The sequence below is a fragment of the Oreochromis niloticus genome, linkage group LG6, assembly GCF_001858045.2.
Source record: "Oreochromis niloticus isolate F11D_XX linkage group LG6, O_niloticus_UMD_NMBU, whole genome shotgun sequence".
In the NCBI taxonomy this organism is placed as follows: Eukaryota; Metazoa; Chordata; class Actinopteri; order Cichliformes; family Cichlidae; genus Oreochromis; species Oreochromis niloticus.
This window is the reverse complement of record NC_031971.2, coordinates 15,776,090-15,797,348: the sequence shown is the minus strand read 5'-3', so window position 1 is coordinate 15,797,348 and position 21,259 is coordinate 15,776,090. Positions and strand designations below refer to the sequence as shown.

At 41.7% G+C, this 21,259-nt stretch overlaps 2 protein-coding genes across 15 annotated transcripts in view; one reads left to right on the top strand and one right to left on the bottom strand.

Moving 5' to 3' along the window:
- dclk2a (doublecortin-like kinase 2a) overlaps positions 1–8,818 on the top strand; it is a 43,981-nt gene extending 35,163 nt beyond the window's left edge. For 2 of the 6 annotated variants that reach the window (XM_005469847.4, XM_005469846.4), the window contains exons 15-17: positions 1,704–1,784; positions 1,876–1,989; positions 5,517–8,818. In XM_005469847.4, the coding sequence (XP_005469904.1) occupies positions 1,704–1,784; positions 1,876–1,989; positions 5,517–6,272 (951 nt within the window). In that variant the 3' untranslated portion in view covers positions 6,273–8,818. Of the gene's footprint in view, positions 1–1,703; positions 1,785–1,875; positions 1,990–2,479; positions 2,772–4,978; positions 4,992–5,516 lie in introns of all 6 variants that reach the window. The other 4 variants (XR_002062439.2, XR_003220306.1, XR_002062438.2 and 1 more) reach the window with 4 other exon arrangements.
- Positions 8,819–8,898: 80 nt separating this feature from the next.
- lrba (LPS-responsive vesicle trafficking, beach and anchor containing) overlaps positions 8,899–21,259 on the bottom strand; it is a 174,712-nt gene continuing 162,351 nt past the window's right edge. For 7 of the 9 annotated variants that reach the window (XM_019360054.2, XM_005469852.4, XM_019360057.2 and 4 more), the window contains 6 exons: positions 19,718–19,873; positions 17,845–18,012; positions 14,104–14,205; positions 13,551–13,747; positions 10,612–10,763; positions 8,899–10,266 (listed from right to left, as the gene is read on the bottom strand). In XM_019360054.2, coding sequence (XP_019215599.1) covers positions 10,176–10,266; positions 10,612–10,763; positions 13,551–13,747; positions 14,104–14,205; positions 17,845–18,012; positions 19,718–19,873 — 866 coding nt within the window. In that variant the 3' untranslated portion in view covers positions 8,899–10,175. The remainder of the gene's footprint in view (positions 10,267–10,611; positions 10,764–13,550; positions 13,748–14,103; positions 14,206–17,844; positions 18,013–19,717; positions 19,874–21,259) is intronic. The other 2 variants (XM_019360055.2, XM_005469857.4) reach the window with 1 other exon arrangement.

Below are 21,259 nucleotides of genomic sequence, written 5' to 3'. Positions count from 1 at the left end.
ACATGTGCACAAATGGTCATTATTTATATTTTAAAAAGCGGCTCTTTTAGAAACATGTTTACAGTTTATTGCAATCCAGAAACCAGCTTTGACAGGAATATATACATTTCCAGTTTTTTCTTGAGATAATATTTATTTATTTATTTTCCTCCCAGTAAAGCAGTTAAAACAGATAAACTGCTCCAGAAACAAATAGCATAAAGCTGTCAGTTTTCACCATGCTTGGTTAGCATGGTGTATCCATAAATTGTATAAATACATGAGACGGATACAAATATATGCTAATAGTACATAAAATCCTGTAATTTACTTCTTGCACAGTATTTTAGTACAATTACCAGCACTCTAAGCAATAGTAGTTGTCAAATAATGACAGAAAAATACTCAAAAGGCTACTAGCAAGAAGCTAACTAGCAGTCATCTAGGGGCAGCTGCCAACCCTTACTAACACTTAATTTTAAGATTTAAAGTGTTTAAATCAGTGAGTTATATCACGCACAGTTACTATGAAGGGGTAAAATAACTAGAGTGACCAAAACTGCTCTCTGCAACATGCTGTAGATCATGTTTCTGTTTGCTGTAAAGTTGCGTATTTTGACATAGGAGTTTATGGAGATCGGTTCACTTTTTGAGCTAGCATCAAGGAGCTGTAGTTTATACTTCTTCCACACTTTCATTTTCATTTTAACTCAAAGCCCACTTGATTAGTTCAAGCATACACCTACCTGATTCTGTGTATTGGTATTTATCAGATGGACTGAAATGCGACTATACATGGATGATTTTGGCCTGCGGGCAGTGTTGCCAACTCCTCAGTAAGGAAAATCGCTATTGGCTGTCCTAAAAGTCGTTAGAAGTCGCTAAATGACGTCATTGCCTAATTTGCATAATTGGTTATGCTAATGTAATTGTTATATAACAGTGTTATAAAAATAACATTGTGGAATAGACATAAAGTGAGTAAAAAATGCCCTAAATGAATTTAGAGTTTATTTAGAACTACAAATTAAATTTCTTTTAGCAATTATTGTTTTTTTTAATGTCACAATTCCAACCCTACTCCTCTATCTGGGCTTGGACCGGCAAAAGTGACCCGAAATAGGCACTCTGGTGGAGTTACTTTGTGTGTGTGTGTGTGTGTTTATAAGTAGTTTTAAACCTTGTGATCCACAAAACAACATAACAGTAAAAGAAGAACTGAGTGTGTTACAGTCAGTGTGGGAGCAGCAGCTTCACTCATGCGTGCTTCATTTGCAGTTTGGACGCATAGGTGTGAACATCTCCTGCCCTGATAGCAGCTGGGGGAGGACTATCCTCCACCCGTGAGCGTTTTGGCATGGCCGAGGTGCCCACGGCAGCACCCGCTGCTTGTTGAGAAGAGCAATATGTGTTTTAACATCAAAAAGTCGTCATAAATAAGTCTCCAATAACACCAGAAAAAGTCGCCAGATTTGTCGCTAGTCACTTTTTAGAAATAAAGTCGCTAAGGGGGTCTGAAAACTCGCTAAATATAGCAAAAAAGTCGCTAAGTTGGCAACACTGCCCACGGGTTTGCTAGAACATCTTCATCGGTCACATGTCAATTTGGCACTTATTTCTTGTTACACTGCCACCCGGTGGCCAAAAACCCCCAGAAAAGACTTTAAGTCTAAAGGAAATTTATCTTTAATGCTGAACTAATCTAGTGTTGTGAAATGTTGCAGGAGCTGATTGGAAAGATGCTGCAGGTCAACGCTGAGGCTCGATACACAGCACAAGATGTCCTCTCACATCCATGGGTCACGGTACTCTAACACTATCTGTATGAACACAGCCCGAGACTGTGGTCATTTGTTTCTGTGTGGATTTCAATATTGTGTGTTTGTGTGTGCCAAGGATGATGCAATCATGGAGAATAACATGAAGATGGAGGTGACAGGTAAACTGAAGACGCACTTTAACACCGCGCCAAAGCACAGCACCACCACAGCCGGGGTGTCAGTCATCATGGTAAGCACCTGGAACGAGCCATGATTTCTTTCTTATTTCTGTAATATTTTTAAACAACATTTTGTTTTTTGTTTTTTTAATCCTGTAACTGTAATGAGATTACCTTTCAACAATCTCCTAAATCTAAATCTGCAACACTGATGTCTTGGTGTGGGTTTAGTTGTAAGTGACCCGGAGCCTGCAGTGGGATGAACATGTCAGGCCCTTTTCCAAGCATTTATTGCGTGATTGTGAATGTTTGACCCAAATACACAAGATTGCGCTCCTTTTTATTGGCTTGATCTCAGCCTAGGGTTTAGTTGACCACTGGGCCAAGAATTTCTGATCTCGTGTTCATCCAGGAAGACACGGATGAAGCCATAAGTCTTAAGACTTCAGAGACAGAAAAACACCATTTATTCCCGTAGTATGGGCAGCACTTCATCTTGTCTCTTTCAAGCCTCATTTACATCATTTCCTGCTATACAGTTTGACTTCCTCTCCTCATCAGGTCACACCACCCATCAGCTGAGCACAGTCTCTTCAGTCTGTCTAAAGTGAAAGCAGGATGGTGGGGGTGGAGGAAGGAGAAGCTGTCTTTGATTAGAAATTTGATTTGGCACGCCTCTTCAAGCCTCATTCTGTTGTAAATCTCATTTGACAGTTTGAGGTGTAATTGCGGGCCCTGGCCTCGGCTCCTCCTCCTCCTCTTCCTCCTCTCCACGCTCTTCCTCCACCCTCATCCTCACCCCTCCCTCACACCTGACCCAGGACCACAGGGGACGCCTGGAGCTGAGAGCTGGGTACACACTTCTTACCACCGCCCCTCTTAACTCCCGTCATCCTCTCCAACTATCGCCCTTCCGCTCGCACTCTTCCTCCATCTACAACAACTCCCATCCCCACCCCCCAGTCTCCCTCCTCACCCTCCCTTTCCCTTCCTTCCTGCTTCATTCTCCGGCCCCCTGTTCCACTTCTTGGGCTGCCAGCTGCAGTGACTGCACTCACTAACACTGTCCTGGATTTAACCCCCTGACTCTTTGCACACGTGTCATTCTGCTCCTTTTATTCACATTCACCTTTTGTGCTGGTCACAACTTTTATGTGATATGATTGAAAAGAAAATGTTGGTTTTTCTTTGGGGGGTGTTGAATCATACTGTCACTGAGGTTTTAAAAGCATGTTTACACTGCCAGCGCAATGCAATTTGCCTCCTTCTCTGTATTTATTATGTCAGTCATCACATTTGTCTTAAAGTCAACTTTCTGTAACTGCTGATCTAATAAATCAATGATTGGCTGCTTAGCAGTCATTTCCATTTTTGATAGTCTGGCGCCACCTTGAGGAAAAGCTTTGGAAGTGTGCCGGCACAAAGTCGTAGTTGCAGAGAAGGATCCAAAGTGTCTTTATGGCTTGGATGTAAGACTCCATTTGCGCATTTTAAAGAAATGGGGCCAGATTGTTCTGTGATGTCTTTGTTGTCTATAAATCCAACCAGAGAGCTTTTTAAAAACACCCAGTGATGTCTTATTAGATGGACGAGCACTTCTTTTTAGCAAAGCTGCCTCAGAGAGGGACAATAATGCATTTGTTTAAAAGAAAAAAGGAATATTAACATTTTGTTTCAGCATGGTAACTAATTACAGCATCCATGTTTATAATAACACAAGTGTAGAATACGTTTGGCCCACTTGAATAAGTCTTCATTAGTTATACAGTTGTGTATATCATAATCACATGGTCCCAGTCACATAACTGACCTCATGCAAATGAACCTAATTAGTTCTAAAACGTTCCTGTTTCTGTTTAGTAGCACGCACTTCTCCAGCCTTTTGTTACTCCAATCTCAACTGTTTTCAGACACGTTGGAATAAAATTCAAAATGGACAAATATTTTTCACGGAACGAGCAAAGTGTCTCAGTTTAATCATTTTTTTTTTTGTTCTCTTATGAGATTTATATGATTCTATTATAATTTGTGTTTTACATACCAACCCAACTTTTGGGGAATTGGGGTCATACAAGATGCGCCGCTCCCTGCAAGTCTTTTTCCTATTTCGATGTGGAACGTACGTCACAGCACGCCACGGTCAAAGTTCAACACTAAGCCAAAGTTGTAGAGCGGTGTGGAGTCGTCGTCACGTTGTATGTGTAAGGGGCGTTTTATGCAAGCAGATGTCTTTTTGAAATAATCCACCGTATCCGCCATTAAAAAAACCAAACAAACAATAACAAAACTCACCTGCAAACTATATCCATCATTTATATACAGTCTTTGTATGTCCTCTTATTAAACTGCCTAATAGTGTTTTTATTAATCCGAACACTTAACTTCCAGCAATACCTTTAGCCAAACGACTGACCGTTTATTTTCTCCAAAGGATTTAGTTTTATATTTTGTACAGTTTCATTTGTTTGTCCAGATTATTAAATAAAATTCAAGCTATTTAATAATCATCATTTATTAACTCTTCTAATCACAAATTATCTATTATAACTTCCTGCTCAGAAAACTGTGCTCAGTTCTTTAACTTCCACACTTCACTCTGAGGTATGTGAACCCCTGTGTGGGAGTCAGTGATCTCTCACCCAGCAGCAGACTTTTGCCAAATAGACAACAGTTTATTGTTTGAGTGATTTCACTGGGATTTGTTAACAGTAATAATAATTTTAAAAAAATCTAGAGTGATTACAGGCTTTTCTTTTAAAACTAAATCCACATTTAATCCACTCAGTCCTCTGATTGTTATGCAGCACTCGCTGACACTAACCCTTTCACAGAAGGTTTCACAGTTTGTTCCAAGTCAGTCCTCTGAAGGAGCCTTTTGGTTTGGAGTAGTTTGACTTGAAACGCCGCAGCAGCACTGAGCTGGAACAACTGTCCACCGGCTGTCATGCTTGTTGTGTTGACTTTTCTTTGTGAAGCTGTGAGTAAGACTAGTCTCTGTCCCTTTTTTGCTTCTTCCCCACCTCCCCCGCCACCTTCCTGCTTTTCGTCCCTCTGATTTAGCTCCAAGGCAATGGTATGTACTAACACGATGCTACGCCTCGTCTGTTCTGCTGCTGAGATTCAGCAAAAGGGCAAGTGAGGAACGTTACATTTACTAGTTTTGTCTTAAGAGTATTCTCAAGTACGTGTAATTTTGGTTGATTTATGTAAAAGTGAACCATTTAGGCATCCATTCAAAAAAAAAAATAAAAAAGTAAAAGTTCCCTTTCTCATTTGCCCTTCGTCTGTACATAGAGTAGCACTTTGATGTGGTTTCTTCTCGTTTGGGTCCGTCTTCTGTGCAAAGCATATTTTCTTTTGGTGAACATCTTTCAGTTTTTTCTGTCCATTTATTTCCATTAGCTTATTTATTCATTCATTTTGTTTACTCACTGAAAACTGGGTCAGTAGCTCTGAAAAAAAGAAAAACAAACACAGAAGGATTATTTATGCTAAATGAATATGATTTCCCGAGATCAACCCGCAGTATCTCCTTCTGTTCTGACTGATGTTGCTGGATGCACACGCATCAAGCTGATGGTTTGTTTTGTTCCTCCAGAACACAGCGCTAGATAAGGAGACCCTTCAGCTCACGGCCCGTTGTTGTCCAGGGCCACAAGCGGTGCCATGTTCGCCCCTGTTGCATGGCACTGAAGTCCCATCTGCTCTTCTGGACCAGTCGGCGTCACCATTTGCCAAAGTACCCGAATCTAACGAGCTGGCTTCACCAGAAACTGCTAGGGCTGACACTACGTCCAAATCTACACCTCCCCACTCTGATTCTCCGAGTGACAGCCACACATTAGCTGCTAAGCTTGACCTGCTTGCCTCTGCTCCTTTAAGTTCACTTCAGTTTTCTCCTTCACCCTCTGTTGAAACTTGTCCCATCAACTCTTTGCTCATTTCTTCCCCTCCACAAATAGAAACCTCCCCAACTGCTGCCCCATGCTTGTCTTTAGAGTCTACCTCACCCTCGTGTCCTCCTGCTGTTTTCGCATGCATAGCTCCTTCTGCACCCATCTCCCGTCCTTCCCCGGCATCTCTGACCGAACTGGCCACAAATGCTCCCTCTGCTTGTCCTACCAAACAAGCAGCATCTCAGCCTTCCTCACCCACTGTCTCCCCGATCCAGCCCGTTGTGTTATTCCCTCTCTCATCCCCAACAAAATGTGAGCCTTCCTCCCCCTCTCCTATCCATCCAACCCTGTTTCCCTCTCCTCCTTCCACACCTCTTAGATCCACCACTCCGCCCTCTCCTTTTTGCCCTCCTTCTCCCATCCCTTTAACAGCCGAAGAACTTATGGAGAAGCTCTAAACACTTATCCCCACGTCTCCTTTTCCCCATGAACATAAACAGAAACCATAGGATGAAACATCTCAATTAGCATTTCCTGGTAGATGTAAACTGAGCCAGTGACCGCTGTGTCCACGCCTTTTCCCCTCATATTCTTTTCCCGCTCGTTTTATTAGACAAAGGATATGAGGCATTTTCTGGAATCTGTTGATTGTATATATGTTTTTATTTATTAATTGAGGATGTTGAAAGGGAATGAACTGAATATCGTTCTTCTGAGTGGTTCGTCTTTTGAATTCATACACTACTTAGTCAGATTTCTTGTTTTAGCATCCCATTTGAATTCCCCTGGGCCCCTTTTTAAAGGGTTATTCAGTACAAATGCATAGCAAACTCCTATTGCTTTAGCAGAGAGGCTACTGTGTGTGATTCTGTATGCGTTTTTCAATCACTTCACCATATCGAAGTCCCAAATTTGCAGGACTGTCTACCTGTAGTAAAGTCATCCTGATGATAGTGGCCAATTGACAGTTTCATGCATTGTATGCAGTGTGTCGACAAAATAAAGGTGTTATCTGCCAAAGTAGCACATGGCTAAGGAGTCAGAGTGTTTTAAACAGCTTTAGCTCTATGTGTGTGTTTGCGTGTAAAATTGGGAATTATCAGATCTGCTGAAATTGAAAGAAATGGCTGTTCACACGCAATTTTGAAGCTACGTCTACAGTAACATCCAAATGACCTCTAGTGCAGCAGTTCCCCAATTATTGTGTTCTGCAATTCTTCCAAAAGTGAGAAAAATTGCTGTTTTAAGATCAAAAGTTTCCTCTTCTGCTCATCTATCCTCTTTATCATTTCTCAACTCCTTAGATTTATTAGCCAATGTTAGTCATAAACAGAGTGCTGGTTACAATGTTTCTGCTCACAGCAGCACCCTGTAACTGAAACTGGTTGGAAAAAGAAGCATAAAATCTAATTTGTTTTTTTTGTGAGCACAAAGTATAATTCTACCCTTCATGATGGACAGGAGGCAGACATGTGATGGACATGTAAAAACAACTAGCTAAAGGTCATTGCAGGTCCAGGCACTACTGAAGGAAAGTAATGTACTGCGCACGTGTACTCGAGTCATTAAAGTCTCTTTGTTTGAGTAGACGACTGCAACTTTCACTCATACGCTTTATTTGTATGTAGTGTGCTGAACTACAGCTGTGAGTACATGTAAAGAGAAGAAAGATCCAACAGATGTTAAACCGAACTGCAGGGTAACTTTTAATGAACCGAAACTCTCAATACAAACGGCTCTCAGGCGCGACTGTACTGTACAGGAAAAACATACTTGCTGGTATAATTTCTCCGGTCACCACTACGTCATGAGCTATGCACACTCAATGGCCACTTTGTTAGGTACACCTGTTAAACTGCTGCAATTGAAACTTTGTCTGGTTTGAGTGTTGATTTTCCACTTGATGTAAACAACATGGCATGGATCCATCCTGCCCCGTGTGGTGGTGTAATGGTGTGGGGATTTATTTATTTTGGGCTCTTTAGTACCAGCCGAGGTTATTATAGTTAACTAAACTAAAGTTTTTAAAATTAATTTAAACAAAATTATATAGAAGGGATCTTTAGATTTAGTATTTGTTAGCCTGGTTAAAAAAAATGTTATTACATCTTGCCTGATGTGGTATTAATGGACGTGTTTGAGACTCTGGATGAGAGTCAACAGCTTTAAAAAAAAAAAAAAAAAAAAAAAAAAGGGATTTACGTTTTTTTTAAATGACGAGAAAAATATGCCCTCCATACTGTACAATAATAATTAAAAAACTATAACTAACACTCATCAAAACTAAAGTAAAATGAAACATTTTCAAACGATAAAAGCTCAACTGAAGGTGGCGCAGTGGTTGGCACTGTCGCCTCACAGCAAGAAGGTCCCAAGTTTGATTCCAAAGGGCCCGGGCCGTTCTGCGTCTGTGGGGGATCTCTCCCAGTACTCTGGCCTCCTCCCACAGTCCAAAGACATGCAGTTAGTGTTAGGTTAATGATTCTTAAATTGGTGCCTGTAGGTGTGAATGTCCAACTAGTAAGGTGTACCTAAAAAAGTGTCCAGTGAGAGTAAAACTACATGTTCTGTTGGATTTAAAGGAATGATTAACCTGTTATGATTGAGTTTGGACCCGATCACAGGCCAACAGCCTTATAGATTACCTTCATCAAAACCAGATCTCACTCTCTGCAGCATAAAAACAAACAGAGTGACCTGTTTTGTCCTCGTTCTTAACTCCACAGCTGTTGTCAGCAGAGCCAAATCCTCCGCTGGTTTAGCACGATTCTTTTCACTGCATGAATACTTTCTGTTCACAAATTCAAGTTGCTACACGGCCTTATTTTTCTCCCATGTACTGTATATGTAGTCAAAGTAGATTTTCATGCTTTGTTTTAACAGTTTGTAAAGCAAAAACTGTATGAGAAGAGCAAATGTATCAGTGGTTTTTATGAGGCACAGAGTGGTTGCTTTTAATGTCCCACTATTTTAGAGCGGTTCAGCAATAAAGACTTGAAATCAGTATTTGTTTTTGTGTTGTATGTGTGGGTTACCACTAGGGGGGGCTCAGTCACACCTTATAAAAGATACACCAAAGGATAATTCAGGTTATAAAATTCCATTTTATTGTCAGAACTCATCACACAAAAACACTCCAAACTGATTGGAAAAAAAAAAAAGGATTGGTTGAAAGATAAAAGTAGTTCCCCTGTTGCTGGAGATTCAAACCATTTTAGAAATGCAACTTTAAAGAAAGGAATGCTTCCTGAAAATCAAAGATGTAAGAGGACGACTGTCTAAAGATCAAAAGAATGTGTGATTAGCATTTAAGTACTGAATCACATCGCCACACGATCACTCATTCTGTGATGAAAAGAGAGAGAAAAAAAAAATGTGAAATGGTAAGTCCCTCCCCCTCGCTGCTCCAGCTTTCACTGCTCATCTCACTGCTTTGGAGACTAGACTCAAAGTGGACTCCGTGCTGAGGTGGTATGAGCTGAATCCTCAGCTCTGAGGCCATCACATACAATAGCCATGGTTTTGATTTTAGCAGGGGGAAAAATAAAACAAGATTCACTTCTTACTCAGTCATAAAGGAAATAAATCTTAAAAGGAGCTGAAAGCAGATTTTAACATTACAGAGTAAGTTTCATGTTTTTGATGTTCAAAGTATTAAATAACGCAAAGAGGTTGCACTGATGTTTTATGAGTAGTGAGCCATGCACACAAACGTAATCTCTTAGCAAGTACGGAGGTACAGAGGGAGTAAAAATTTTAAATATGGAGGACTACATTTAAACATTTTATATATAGTTATTTATATAAATGTATACTCCCTCTTGAATATCTTTGTCTGCTTCATCTACTCAAACACTTTATATCTATTTGCTGTGTTGCCAAAACAGGAAAAGCATGTTAAAATGAATGATAGCTTCATATTTATTCACCACATACACACCTACAGAAAAAAAATCATTCACCCTAAAGTACACAAATATTTGGATTTTTACGTCACAGAGAAATGATTCTCACCAACTTCCCACAAATCCCCCGTTTCTTATTTTGAGAAGAAAATAGACTCTTACAGCTAAAAATAGATTTGTTTTTAACCGTAAAGTAACGTAACCCCCACCCTAAGACTGGTATGAAAATTTTCTATCTGATCTACAAAATATAGCAATGCCCTTTTTAAAAATAGTTTGATTCATTTGCAATAACAGGACAGGTTGGGTTTTTTTTTTTTCCTTCTTTCGTTACATTCAGGATATCAGGATATAGACAGAATAGTGCTTTTGATAAGAGTTCACACTTGCAACAGTTTGGATTTCCCCCGCCCCCCCCCTCAACTCTTGTCAGTCAAGTCGCTGCTGTTTTCACCCTCAGTATCTGGTCTGGTACTCGTGATGCCACCTGTTGAAGTCGTTGTAGAAGAGGACGATGCTTCCGGATGCCATGCCGGTTATGATGCACCTGAGGAATGTTAGGAGGGAACATTATGAGGCCGTGAAGATGAGCTTAATGGTTTTTGCCTGCTCGTTTGAAGTGGAGGAAATAATTATTTTAATTTTGTAAGTTTGCTCACTTCCAAAAAAACAGTTTCTGACTTTTTTCATTTTAATGGAGAGAAACAGAAAATCAACCAAAAATCTAGAAAAAGACGTTACATAAAAGTTATATCCTATTGAGTGAAATAAGTATTTGATCCTCAACAAACTAACCAGAACTCTGGCTGTTCGTTTTTGTCCAAGTGAGGAAACTTCATATAAATATAGCCACTGTTGTATATATGCATGTGCTTTTGTTTGAGCGGGTTACCTTTGGTCATGTGACATGGCCATGGAGCGGATTCCTGCGTCACAGCCCGGATAGGTGAACAGCTGTTTGAGGTTGTGGACCTGCCAAACAGATACTACGCCTCCATCGCCGCCTGTCAGCAGGTATTGGCCATCACGGCTGAGGAGCATAGCCTGTGAAAGATGATCAGAGAATTTCCTTCTTAACTCTTTGCTTCCATCATGCAAAATCAATTATTTACCAGCGTCATCTGTTAAGTGTCCCACAAAGGTCAAACTCAAAGGTTTTCAACTTGGTGCCGTGTGCATAAATTGTCTCTGAATAAGCCGCTGATCTGGGGGCAGTTTGTCTCTACCGTCAAAGCAAAGCTCGTACCGCGAGGTCGAGCGATCCGACAAAAGATCTCAGGTCAGCGCCGCCATCCTGAGGGGCTTTTCTGCACACGGACCCCGACCCGCAACAAAGATGGCTCCCCACAGCGAGGCCCGGAGATTTACTCGTCTCATCTGCTTTTCCTGCAAACTGTAGCGGCCGAACGGGTCCCGCGGGATTCACATGTACACAAATCAAGTCGTGTGCTGGAGTCTATTAAGGGCGCAGCGCATAGTGGAAGCTGAAACTGAACCAGTCGGGAGCATCAATCAGCAAGTAACCGTAGCCGATGAAATGACGAGGCAGAATGTTAAGTTCTAAAAGCAGCAAATGACACTAATTTAGAGCTTTTTGTCCTCTGCGGTTTTTGTGACATGCTTTGCGGCGATTCAGCGGGAGACGCTTCAATCAGCAGCCGCATGTGTGTTGAATTGGGCTCGCATTAAACGGAAAACTGAAACCTAAACTTGAAGTTGGAACGAGTCATTTTCAGGAACTTGATTCGGTAAGGAAAACATAAATAACCCTTCAAGACCTGCAGCCTAATTAAGCAAAAATGTTTTGTATGTAAAGAGAGGGGGGGAGAAAAAGCTTATTTCTCATTCAGGCACAAACTTGGATGTGAAGGCGCTCCCACACAGAGATACACAAAGCGGTCGCACAGTGATGCCCTGGATTCTCAGCTGGCCTTGAGAATCAATCCAAACTAATTGTCACGTTAGATCATCGTCATCATGGCGCGCAAGCGAGTGCAGCTCTGGGTTGATTTGTGTGCTGTGGGTCTGCTTTGTGTGCACAGCAATTGTCTTGTGTGTCAACATTCAGAGTTAATCTGACAGCGGCGATAAAGACGAGCGCTCATTTCAGTCTGAGCCATCAACCAAACCACCACCAACACAATAACAGGTACAGGCTCTTAAGCCAAAACAGTGAGATGAAAGAGAGCAAAGTGCGCGGCGCAGTTTAGCCGAGATTTGGATGATATGGCCTAAAAGTTTGTGACCACAAGCAACATATTAATGTTCAATAGAGCAGAAGTAAAAGTAAAAGAACTATTTATCAGTTCTTATGCTGTATTAATGCAGTTGTGTATCTACTAATGGAGTCCATGACCTTACTGGAGCCCAGCAGGAGGCAGGGGAGCTGGCAGACATGTCAGCCTGGCCAGGTAGGAGGCTGCAGACAGACATTATAAATCAGTCCTTTGCCACTGGGCGGCCAAACAAGATGGCCGATGGCTCTGTGGGGGCTAAGATGGCTACCCGGGCTCGGATGACTAAAAAATGACTCCAGCAGAAACACATGCACTTTTAATGCCCATATTTCCTACTTCTTTCAGAGAACAGTGGGTGGATTCTGGGGCTGGAGAAGGTAAAAAGTTTAATTTATGGTGCCGTTAATCCCCCTGTTACACGGACGCAGGCAGCGAAAGAACTGCTGGAATGGTTACACTGCCTGAGTTATACTAGTACTTAAAAGAATGTAATCCATTCAGTATGGCTCCTGTCACCCGATTCTGCTATTAGACTAGGATGCCGACTGTTAGCCTGTCATCTAACCTCTGACTCCAGACCCCTATAAATTCACAGTGCATACACTCTCTCTCACAGTCTTCCTCTCCGTTTCTGAGTGTGTACTGCAGGCCAGGACAAACACTTATTTATACTGGAGCCCTACTGTGCAGAGGCTCCAAGGGCTGAGAAGATTGATTCTGGTATGTACCAGAGTGTACAAAATACTGTTGGAGTCTCAGACCAGGAGGGTGAAGCAGAGAGGGTGAGGCAGGCGGAAGGGAGGGAGTTGAGTCTTACAGCCTCACTCCAAGATATTAGGATTCTCCTAATGCCATCTGACACGACTGGAATTTACAGCAGCAGAGGAGAGCCGACAAGGCCGCCAGTAGCTTGAACTGTTCCCAAGTTTCATCTTCAGAAAGAAACCAAAAAACTGTGAAGCTCAAAAACCGTCTGAAGGACGCTGTTAGTTTCTCTTAAAGACACAAAGGAATTTTGGATCCAGCATTAGTTTCACAGGGATTGTAATGCACTCCGTCAGTATTTGAGTATATTTGTGGCTTTGTGTGGGAGCGGGGCTGGCTGGCAGGTTAGGAGCCTGGGCACAAGAGCTTTCTTAATAGGAAACAGGCACGCGGCTGCCTGTCAGAGCTAGCTTACATTTCCCAGGCCAAACCGGACACATCGGGTCGGGAAACTAAAGGCAGTAGTCGCTATCTTATGTCACCCGAGCCACGAGGGAGGAAATGTGGGAAATGGGGAATGTGTCGTCCCGCGCTGGAGGGTAGTTAATGGTGTTGGTGTCCAGAGCTGACCACTCCTCTGGAATGTTTTCCACCAGCGTCGCCAACGCAATTTGACCTGACAACAGAGCTCCGGATCAAAAGAGGCCTTTCCTCTGGTGTATGCGGGTGAAAGGGAAAGAACAGATGTGAGGCTGTAAGTTTGTCCCGAGGCACAGCGACCTTTACCTCGCTCGCATCTAAAACCAAGACCGAGCTTTTAATCAGGGAGAGGACTTTCTATGCACACAGATGCACACGTGCAGGCGCATGTGTGTGATCGTGTCCTCACCTTGACGCCGTCTTCCACTTCCATGTGCCTCAGCAGTTTGCCGTTGACACTGAAGAGGCAAAACTGTCCCTTGTCATAATAGATGACGCAGTGTCCCTCGGTGGAGGACTGGATGAGGCGAGGCCGGAGGCAGCGCCCTGGTCCCTCTAGGGTCCGCAGCAGGTCCCCATTCATGGAATGGATCAGACAAGGACCCTCTATACACAGATGAGACGAGAGGTTAGAACAAATTAATCTGCAGCTTGATTTAAGCATTGATTGACTTTTTAAAGTTTATTTTGAGCTTATTTTTTTAATCTTTGGTGCAGTTGTACACCTATAGTAGAAATACTTATTTCTTATTTGTTGTTTATATAATTGCTGGTATTCCCACACATGTCTGTGCATCAACTCTGAAAAAACATCTGCTCATACGCAGCTCACATACTCTGCAGGTGTTCCTAATATAGTGGCCACTGAGATTTGTCCTTTGTCTGCTCCTGTGCATTGTTAGTTTTATATAACAACCAGCACAAGTGTAGCCTTACATTTTTACAGGGACAAACAGTCTCACCTTTACAGCCGCTGATGACGAGACCCAACTCAGCACACACACTTGCACAAGTCACCTCACAGTCGTGGCCTGTAAGGATGGCTCTCGGTGTGATAAAGCCTGCTGGCAAAACACAAAGCAAAGACAATCCTGGTATTACCATATGCAGTACTGCTTTATGGCCACTAGAGGGAGGAGGAGGTAAAGAAAAAATTAAAATTCTCCTTGATTGGTTTAGTCTTCTAACGGCATTCACAGCTGGAGCTACAAAAATTTCACTCCAAACTATTAAAAAAAAGTCTTTTTAAAAAAAGAGGTGGTCTTTCAAAAATAACCAAAGATAAAACTGCTAATTTCATCATCCTGGAGGGTGTTTTACATGTTATTTTATACGGATGCGTTGGGACTTGTTGCACAGTCTTTAAGCGTGCTTCTCCCCTCATTCACTCTCCCTTTCAAGCACTTGTCACCAAGGGCCTCCTCTTATGTTTAAAACCTTCTCCCCCTCGCTGCCTTCACTCGATCCAGATGTTTCTGCATTTGACAGAGAGAATGAGAGCCAGAAGGAAAAAAGAGTGCGTTATGAAGTTTGTGTGATTTTGTTTTGGTTTGAGCTGTCAGGGTGAGCGACAAAACAAAATCGGCTGTTACTTCTCCATCTGTCTTCTGTCTGTAAGCACACGCATTGGCATAAATACGCTCATACGCACAGTTGCATCTTTGGACTGCATTTTTAAATATCGAGAGTTGGTCTTCCGCAACCTCGGCTTTTCAGTCCAGCTCAAAAAGAGAAACATGGCAAGGACACTCGCACACGCTTGAATGCTTAATAAAACTTTTCCAAAACTGTGCGCGCCAAAGCAATCGAGTATCAATTTAGCAACACAGAAAAGTGTAAAACAACATATCGATGTAGTAAATTATACTGAGCATGCCTATTATTCACTTTTACTTTTACTTATCAAATGCAATGTCATTTAAGACCTTTCCTTTGAGAAGTTGTTGCACACTGTAGGCAATTAATTGGAAACAACTACAACTAAAACTGAATGAATATAGGAGTCACTTTGGAGGCTGTAGCTTAAGACAAAATATTCTTTGTTATCCCAGAAGATTTGTCTTCATATTTGACAAAAAATAATTAAATCGTTTTCTAAGCTAAAAACGAAAATTAAGCGTGGAAAAAACATTTTAGCAAACTGACATAAAAACACAAACTGAAATGTAAAAGTAACTGAAATGAAACTTTGCACTTTAAAAACTAACAAAAATGCAAGAAAAAAAAAAAATACAGGCCAAATGTGTCAGTACGTTAAACACGAGGAGGTGTTAGTGTGTGTGTTTGAGACATCTACATATGCTGTGAGCCAAGTGCTTGTATTGTAATACCAAATCTGAACTTCTTGACTGTGCCCCTGACAAACAACCCTATATTCAAACTATTAAAAGATTAAAAATAAATTAAAATAAACAATTATTTTTTTAAAAACTCTTTGTTTCTGTTGAGATAATAACGGTTTTTAACTATTTTCGACTCCGTTTTATTTCATTTTGTTCCTTGTTTTAACTTGGTTTTGTATTGTCATGAACTATATTTTAATTTTTGTATAACTTTGTTTTATTTTACTGTATTTATTAATTTGATTCACAATGAAATAAAATAAAGACCAATTACAAAACCAGAAAACTAAACCCATTAGTAAAGAAAGTTCAGCTGCATGCCGACTGTGTTTGATTTATTAAGTTAGTGTGTTGTGTGTATAAAGGTGAAAGCCAGATTTGGCACAAGTTACATAATACAAATATATAAACCAAATTAAACCACGCTGCATTTTGATACTAGTCAGATTTACACATGAGCCACATGATCACACAGCTAAGAGTTTTTTGGAATTAGGGACAGCTGGTTTTGCATTCACTGGCTCTATAGCATCTCTTAGGGAGTAACAGTTCACACCCAGAATATGAAATATGTTATGTGTCTTCAAGCAGTCTGTGTTTGTCTCATTAGACTCCTCGGAAAGATGGAATAAAGGGATGAGTATTCTTCCTCCTTCTATATCAATCATGGCACCATAGAGGTTTTAAGGGTGGACGCACCACCTTAGCTTGTCGTCCCCTCAGATTATGCGCCTCAATACTTGGAGGAGCAAAAGCTATCTACCCCGGTGATCACAATCTCATGATCCCTCACTTCAATAAGATTAAATATCTCTTTTCATTTGTTTTTTTAAAATGAGGTGGAAAAAATGCCAGTTCATGAAGTCTAATTAAAAACAATTTATGATGTAATTATTACACTGGCAGCTTCTTTGTTTCTTTGAGTTCAGAAATTAATTTTTGGGCCTTAGGAGTGGCAGAAGTGAACCTACATACATTTATTCTCTCATATGGTGCGTTCAAAACAAGAGGGAATAACAGAAATACTGTAGTTACTGAGTAAATACCACACTCAGATGATTCCTGTTAAGATGCCCAGCAGATGGCGATAGCGTCTGTAAAATCTTTGCTGTGCACAACATGTGGCTGCAGCAGGAACAAAGTGGGGATAGGTCATTGTGTGCATGTGCATATCAGCCATTCAGTTGCATTTGTGTCAAGCTTATGAAGTGAGTGGGATGTCCACAGAACATTATGCATGCAAAGGAATGTGTGTGTGTGTGTGTGTGTGTGTGTGTGTGTGTGTGTGTGTGTGTGTGTGTGTGTGTGTGTGTGTGTGTGCAGGCTTTAGCTTTAACGTGTGTCTGTGGGAGAGGAATAAAGAAAGGTCTGCTGTCTGTATGCATTTTGTTAGTACATGCATGTGTGCATGAGCGTGTGTGTGTGCAGCAGAAGTTCATGTCTGGGAGAGCTTTCTGCGGTCTGGGGCAATGGAGCATCACATTGTGGTGGTGATGAGATGACATGACGACTGCTTTGTCTGTTCCTCTAGCTTCAGCTTGGTAACCAGCAGTTTAGACTGACACACAAGCACTTGCAAGGACATGTACAGCACATGCATGGAAACATATTCACATATTTGTTATTTGTAGAAAATGTGCAGCTAAAGCAGTATTTCAAACTAGTGGTTATCCAGTAAATATGTAAAAAAAAAAAATTGTGTATTTCTGCTCTAAAATCCTGTGTATGCATGTGTTAGATGACCATCATCTACACTATCATAAACCAATATGGCTTATTAACCAAATTGCAATTTGTCATAAATTTCATCCCACTTGTAATGGATCACTTATCAACATGTCCGCCAATCTAAGCTGACCAAATTAGCACCGAGGGGGCTAAGGACCGAGCAATGTGCGTGCGATGCTTTGATCATGGCTAATGCCATATGTTATGGTAACGTAAGGGAGGCCCATGACATTTTTCACTTTTATCGACTAACGTGACCCCGTGGCCCTCGGATGGTGGTGAACTTTCATGTGCTGCCCGACGACCCCCAACATCACATTTAACGTCTCTAAGTGGCCCTCACTTTCACTCACATTAAAGACAGATTCTCACACACACCATATCTGGCTTCACAGAAATACACACACACATGCAATCTCAGACACATTATCGAAAGCTGTTCCTGGTGCGACGGGGCTGCGAAATCCAATCTGTATGCAGGAGGCCTAGCCTGGTCAGACGAAACTAGTTGTTACTTTACAGAGGGAGGCCGTAAATCACACAGTCACAACTGTCTGTGAGAGAGAGAGCTCGGTGAAGAGCTGTGTGTGCGTGTGTGTGTGTGCACGATCGCATATCAGACGGTGCACTTACTGCCTGGGCTCTCTCCAATGCTGCTGTGCTTTCCGTTCCAGTACCACAGCAGCAGGGTGGCATCTCGCGAGCCCGACAGGACGTAGCAGTCGCCTCCGATGTACGACTCTGAGCGTGCCAGACACGTCACCACATCCCGATGTCCAAACACTATCTGGGTCAGTTTGCCTGCAAAAAGCGCACAAATTTTCAGGGATGTTCTCAGTAAATCAAAATTCGTTCTTCTGTAAACATCAAAGGAATGAAATACTTAAAAATAGATTAAAACATCTCAACAATAAGGCAGATAGTTGGTTTTTTTTTTGCATTGCAGTAGTCCTTTTGAACTTCCCACCATGCGTTTGTTGATCATCCGTCTGCTCGGCTAGTTGATCCACACAAGATCAGACTTCTACTAATTCCCAGACAAGAATAAATATTTGCTTCAGCTTTGTGTGTGCGCCTGTGCACATCCAGGGCGCTCTGTGTGTATATATAAAGAGGCTAATTGCTGTCAGATTTCCAGACCACAGCCCCACTGTCTAGCTGTCTAATACTCATTACGCTCCTCATAGTGTGACCTCTGCAGTCAAACAGTGGGTAGTTTGCAACACATGACATTTCTGTCTGGGTGTCAGAATCGCTACCCGCGGGATAATTAAGTTGTATCTTGCTGAAAACGACGAGGATTATTATGAAACTTTCAAAGAAGAACAGAGACATCAAAGATGTAAAATGTTTGACATTTTTATAAACGCTGAAAATAAGTAATGACGGGCGCTGCAATAATGGCTACCACGCACCTCGTATTAAACTCTCACTCTCATGCTCACACGCATGTGTGCACACCGACAAATTAAACTCGGTGTGTGTGTGTGTGTCACTGTTTGAGGCTACGTGTTTTGTGGATGTGTACCAATCAATTCTTGTAATTGATAAAATCCCTCCGTTCTTTAACCTGGGGGATTTAGGGACCTCGGTGGCAGCTGTTGAGCGTGTGCGATTAAACTGTGTTCACGTTCCAGTCGCACACCCCGGTGGCAGTCGCACAATAGAGCTATCTCTGTGCTCCCATCCCTCCTTCCCTCCCTCCTCCATCAAAAGACACAGAGGGCCTGGCCTGTAGAAATTGAATCGCAAGCCCGTTGTATAGATGTGTGTAGAGTACTGAATGAGGCTGAGGGTGTGGGGGGGAGCATTGAGGAGCGGGGTACAGAGATGAAGCTTCAGACAGTTTCATTTAGGACCCCTGACCTGATGGCATTTGTGTGTGCACGAGACCGAGAGTACTGGATGTGTGTATGCAAGTAGTATTCAGGGTTTAGGTGAAAAACAGTAAGTTAACCAGCAAAGCAGAAACAGACAATCACACTGAATCAAAGAAACCTAAAAAAAGGAGTCTAAATTTATAGCAACCAAACGTAGGACACTTGCCACAACTACATGAAAGCAGATCACTGGGTCAGTGGCAAAATACATGCATGCTGTTTTATTTATTAGGTAATAATTGAATTCGAACAACTAATAGTAGTATTTCTATTATGTTACATAACCTAATAGTTTTGAGGAAAACCACTAGTATTGTATTCATTGGTCTTTTCTAGACCACTAGTATGCCCAACCTGAGGATGGTGCTAGAGGAAAGCCAAAGGAGTGTCATTCATTTTAAATTTCAATTTCATATGGCTTAATTTGTATCTAAATATGCTGTGAGCTTCCATACGGCCAAAAAATATATATACAAGAGGATAGTTAGAGCAATAACATTACAGTGAGGATCTGATGTCGAAAAACAGCAAATGTGTGAAAATCGAGGAGAGATTACAGATATTTTAGTTTAGATAGATTCACATTAGGCCAGTTGGATATTTGGTCTATTGCGGTGAAACAATACCTGTGTCAGTGGAGTAGGCCCGGAAGCTCTTGTCCCAGAAACCACACAGAAGGATGAAGCGGTTGTCAGCCGTGATAACAAAACACTGCGAGCTGATCTGAATGCTCTGATCCAGCAGATCTGCGATCTGCCGACGGTGAAGACCCACGTTACTGGCTGGAAGGGGACGAGAGGAGATAAAAATAAACGGAGCAATATAAAGATTACATGTTGAAAATGCACAGATGTCCAGAGAAGTATGAAACCTGGAGCGTGATCCGACAAACCCTTTACTGTTTTATATCAACTATTTTCAAAGAGCTCACACTTCAGCGCACCTCCACTAAGGTTTCAGCGCTGGGGTGCAAAGAAGATTTGTGAGGGAAAACATAAAACATCCTAGGGGTTAAGTTTATAGGGACTTCACATTTTCTATGAGAGTCTAAGAGGCTGAGTAATATAGAGCGTGCAGTCTTCACAAAATATGTACCCCACTCAAGTACGAACAGACCCAGAAAATTCATCTTGGCTGTGTAATTAAGCCGAGTTGGTTAGAAGCAAATTTACCGACATTCTCATTTCCACGAGAGGCGTCTTTTTTCTTCTCTAGAAATATGTTCGGTGTGAAGGGTTTCTTATTTGATGGGGTCAAAAGCAATGGAGAACAGGTGTCAGAGAAGACTGTCTAGAGTGGAAATTGAGAAAGTCCAGTATATCTGCTATGAATAATATTTCAACCGATTTTTAACATTCCCCAAAGCCACAGATGGCTCCACGCTCATCCTCAATTTACTGTGTTTAGCTCAGGCTCCTCCTGGAATGCAAACAGTGTAAATATATTACTGACATGAAAAATCCCAGCTACCTCCCCTAAAACACACACGCACACTCCCAGCAACACAAAAATTCATTATTTAGCACATTATTTATTCTTTAGTGTTAGAAATGAGATATACAGTAAACACTTTGGAGGATAAATATACTCCAAAACCTGTGCATTCAGTGACAAATCACACATCTGCTGAAGCACAGAACAGCAACACGCACTGAATGTGTAAATACTGATGCACAGATAAGATTTCTTTTATTCTGCCTCTACAGACGGGGCATTGAAGCAGAGAAATACAGCACAGTGCGTGCAGATAAAGATGAATATCTGGGGTTCAACCCTGGTTATTTTCAGTAGTCTTTGGAAGGGGAAAAAAAAAAAAAAAAAAAAGTGTGAATATGGTCTGATGAAACTCAGAGAGACCACAACACCCAGAGAGAAAAAACAGCCCCCCTCGCAGATGTGCATGAGATTGCAGGAGGCTGCAGGAAAGTAACAGAGCTGGGAGCAGATAGAGGTGGCTTGTCTCTCCCTGCTCTCTGCCAGCGCATCCCATACATCACTGCAGCGCGGCACTCTTCTCCTGCTCATCAACAAGTCGTGAAGGATGAGAGGCGCCCATATTGTCCTGACAGCCGTCCGCCGTGCATTCTCAATCACACATTATTACCACATTCATATTCATTTCCATTGACACGCGTCCTTTCCCTCCGCTCAAATTAAACCAAAGAGGA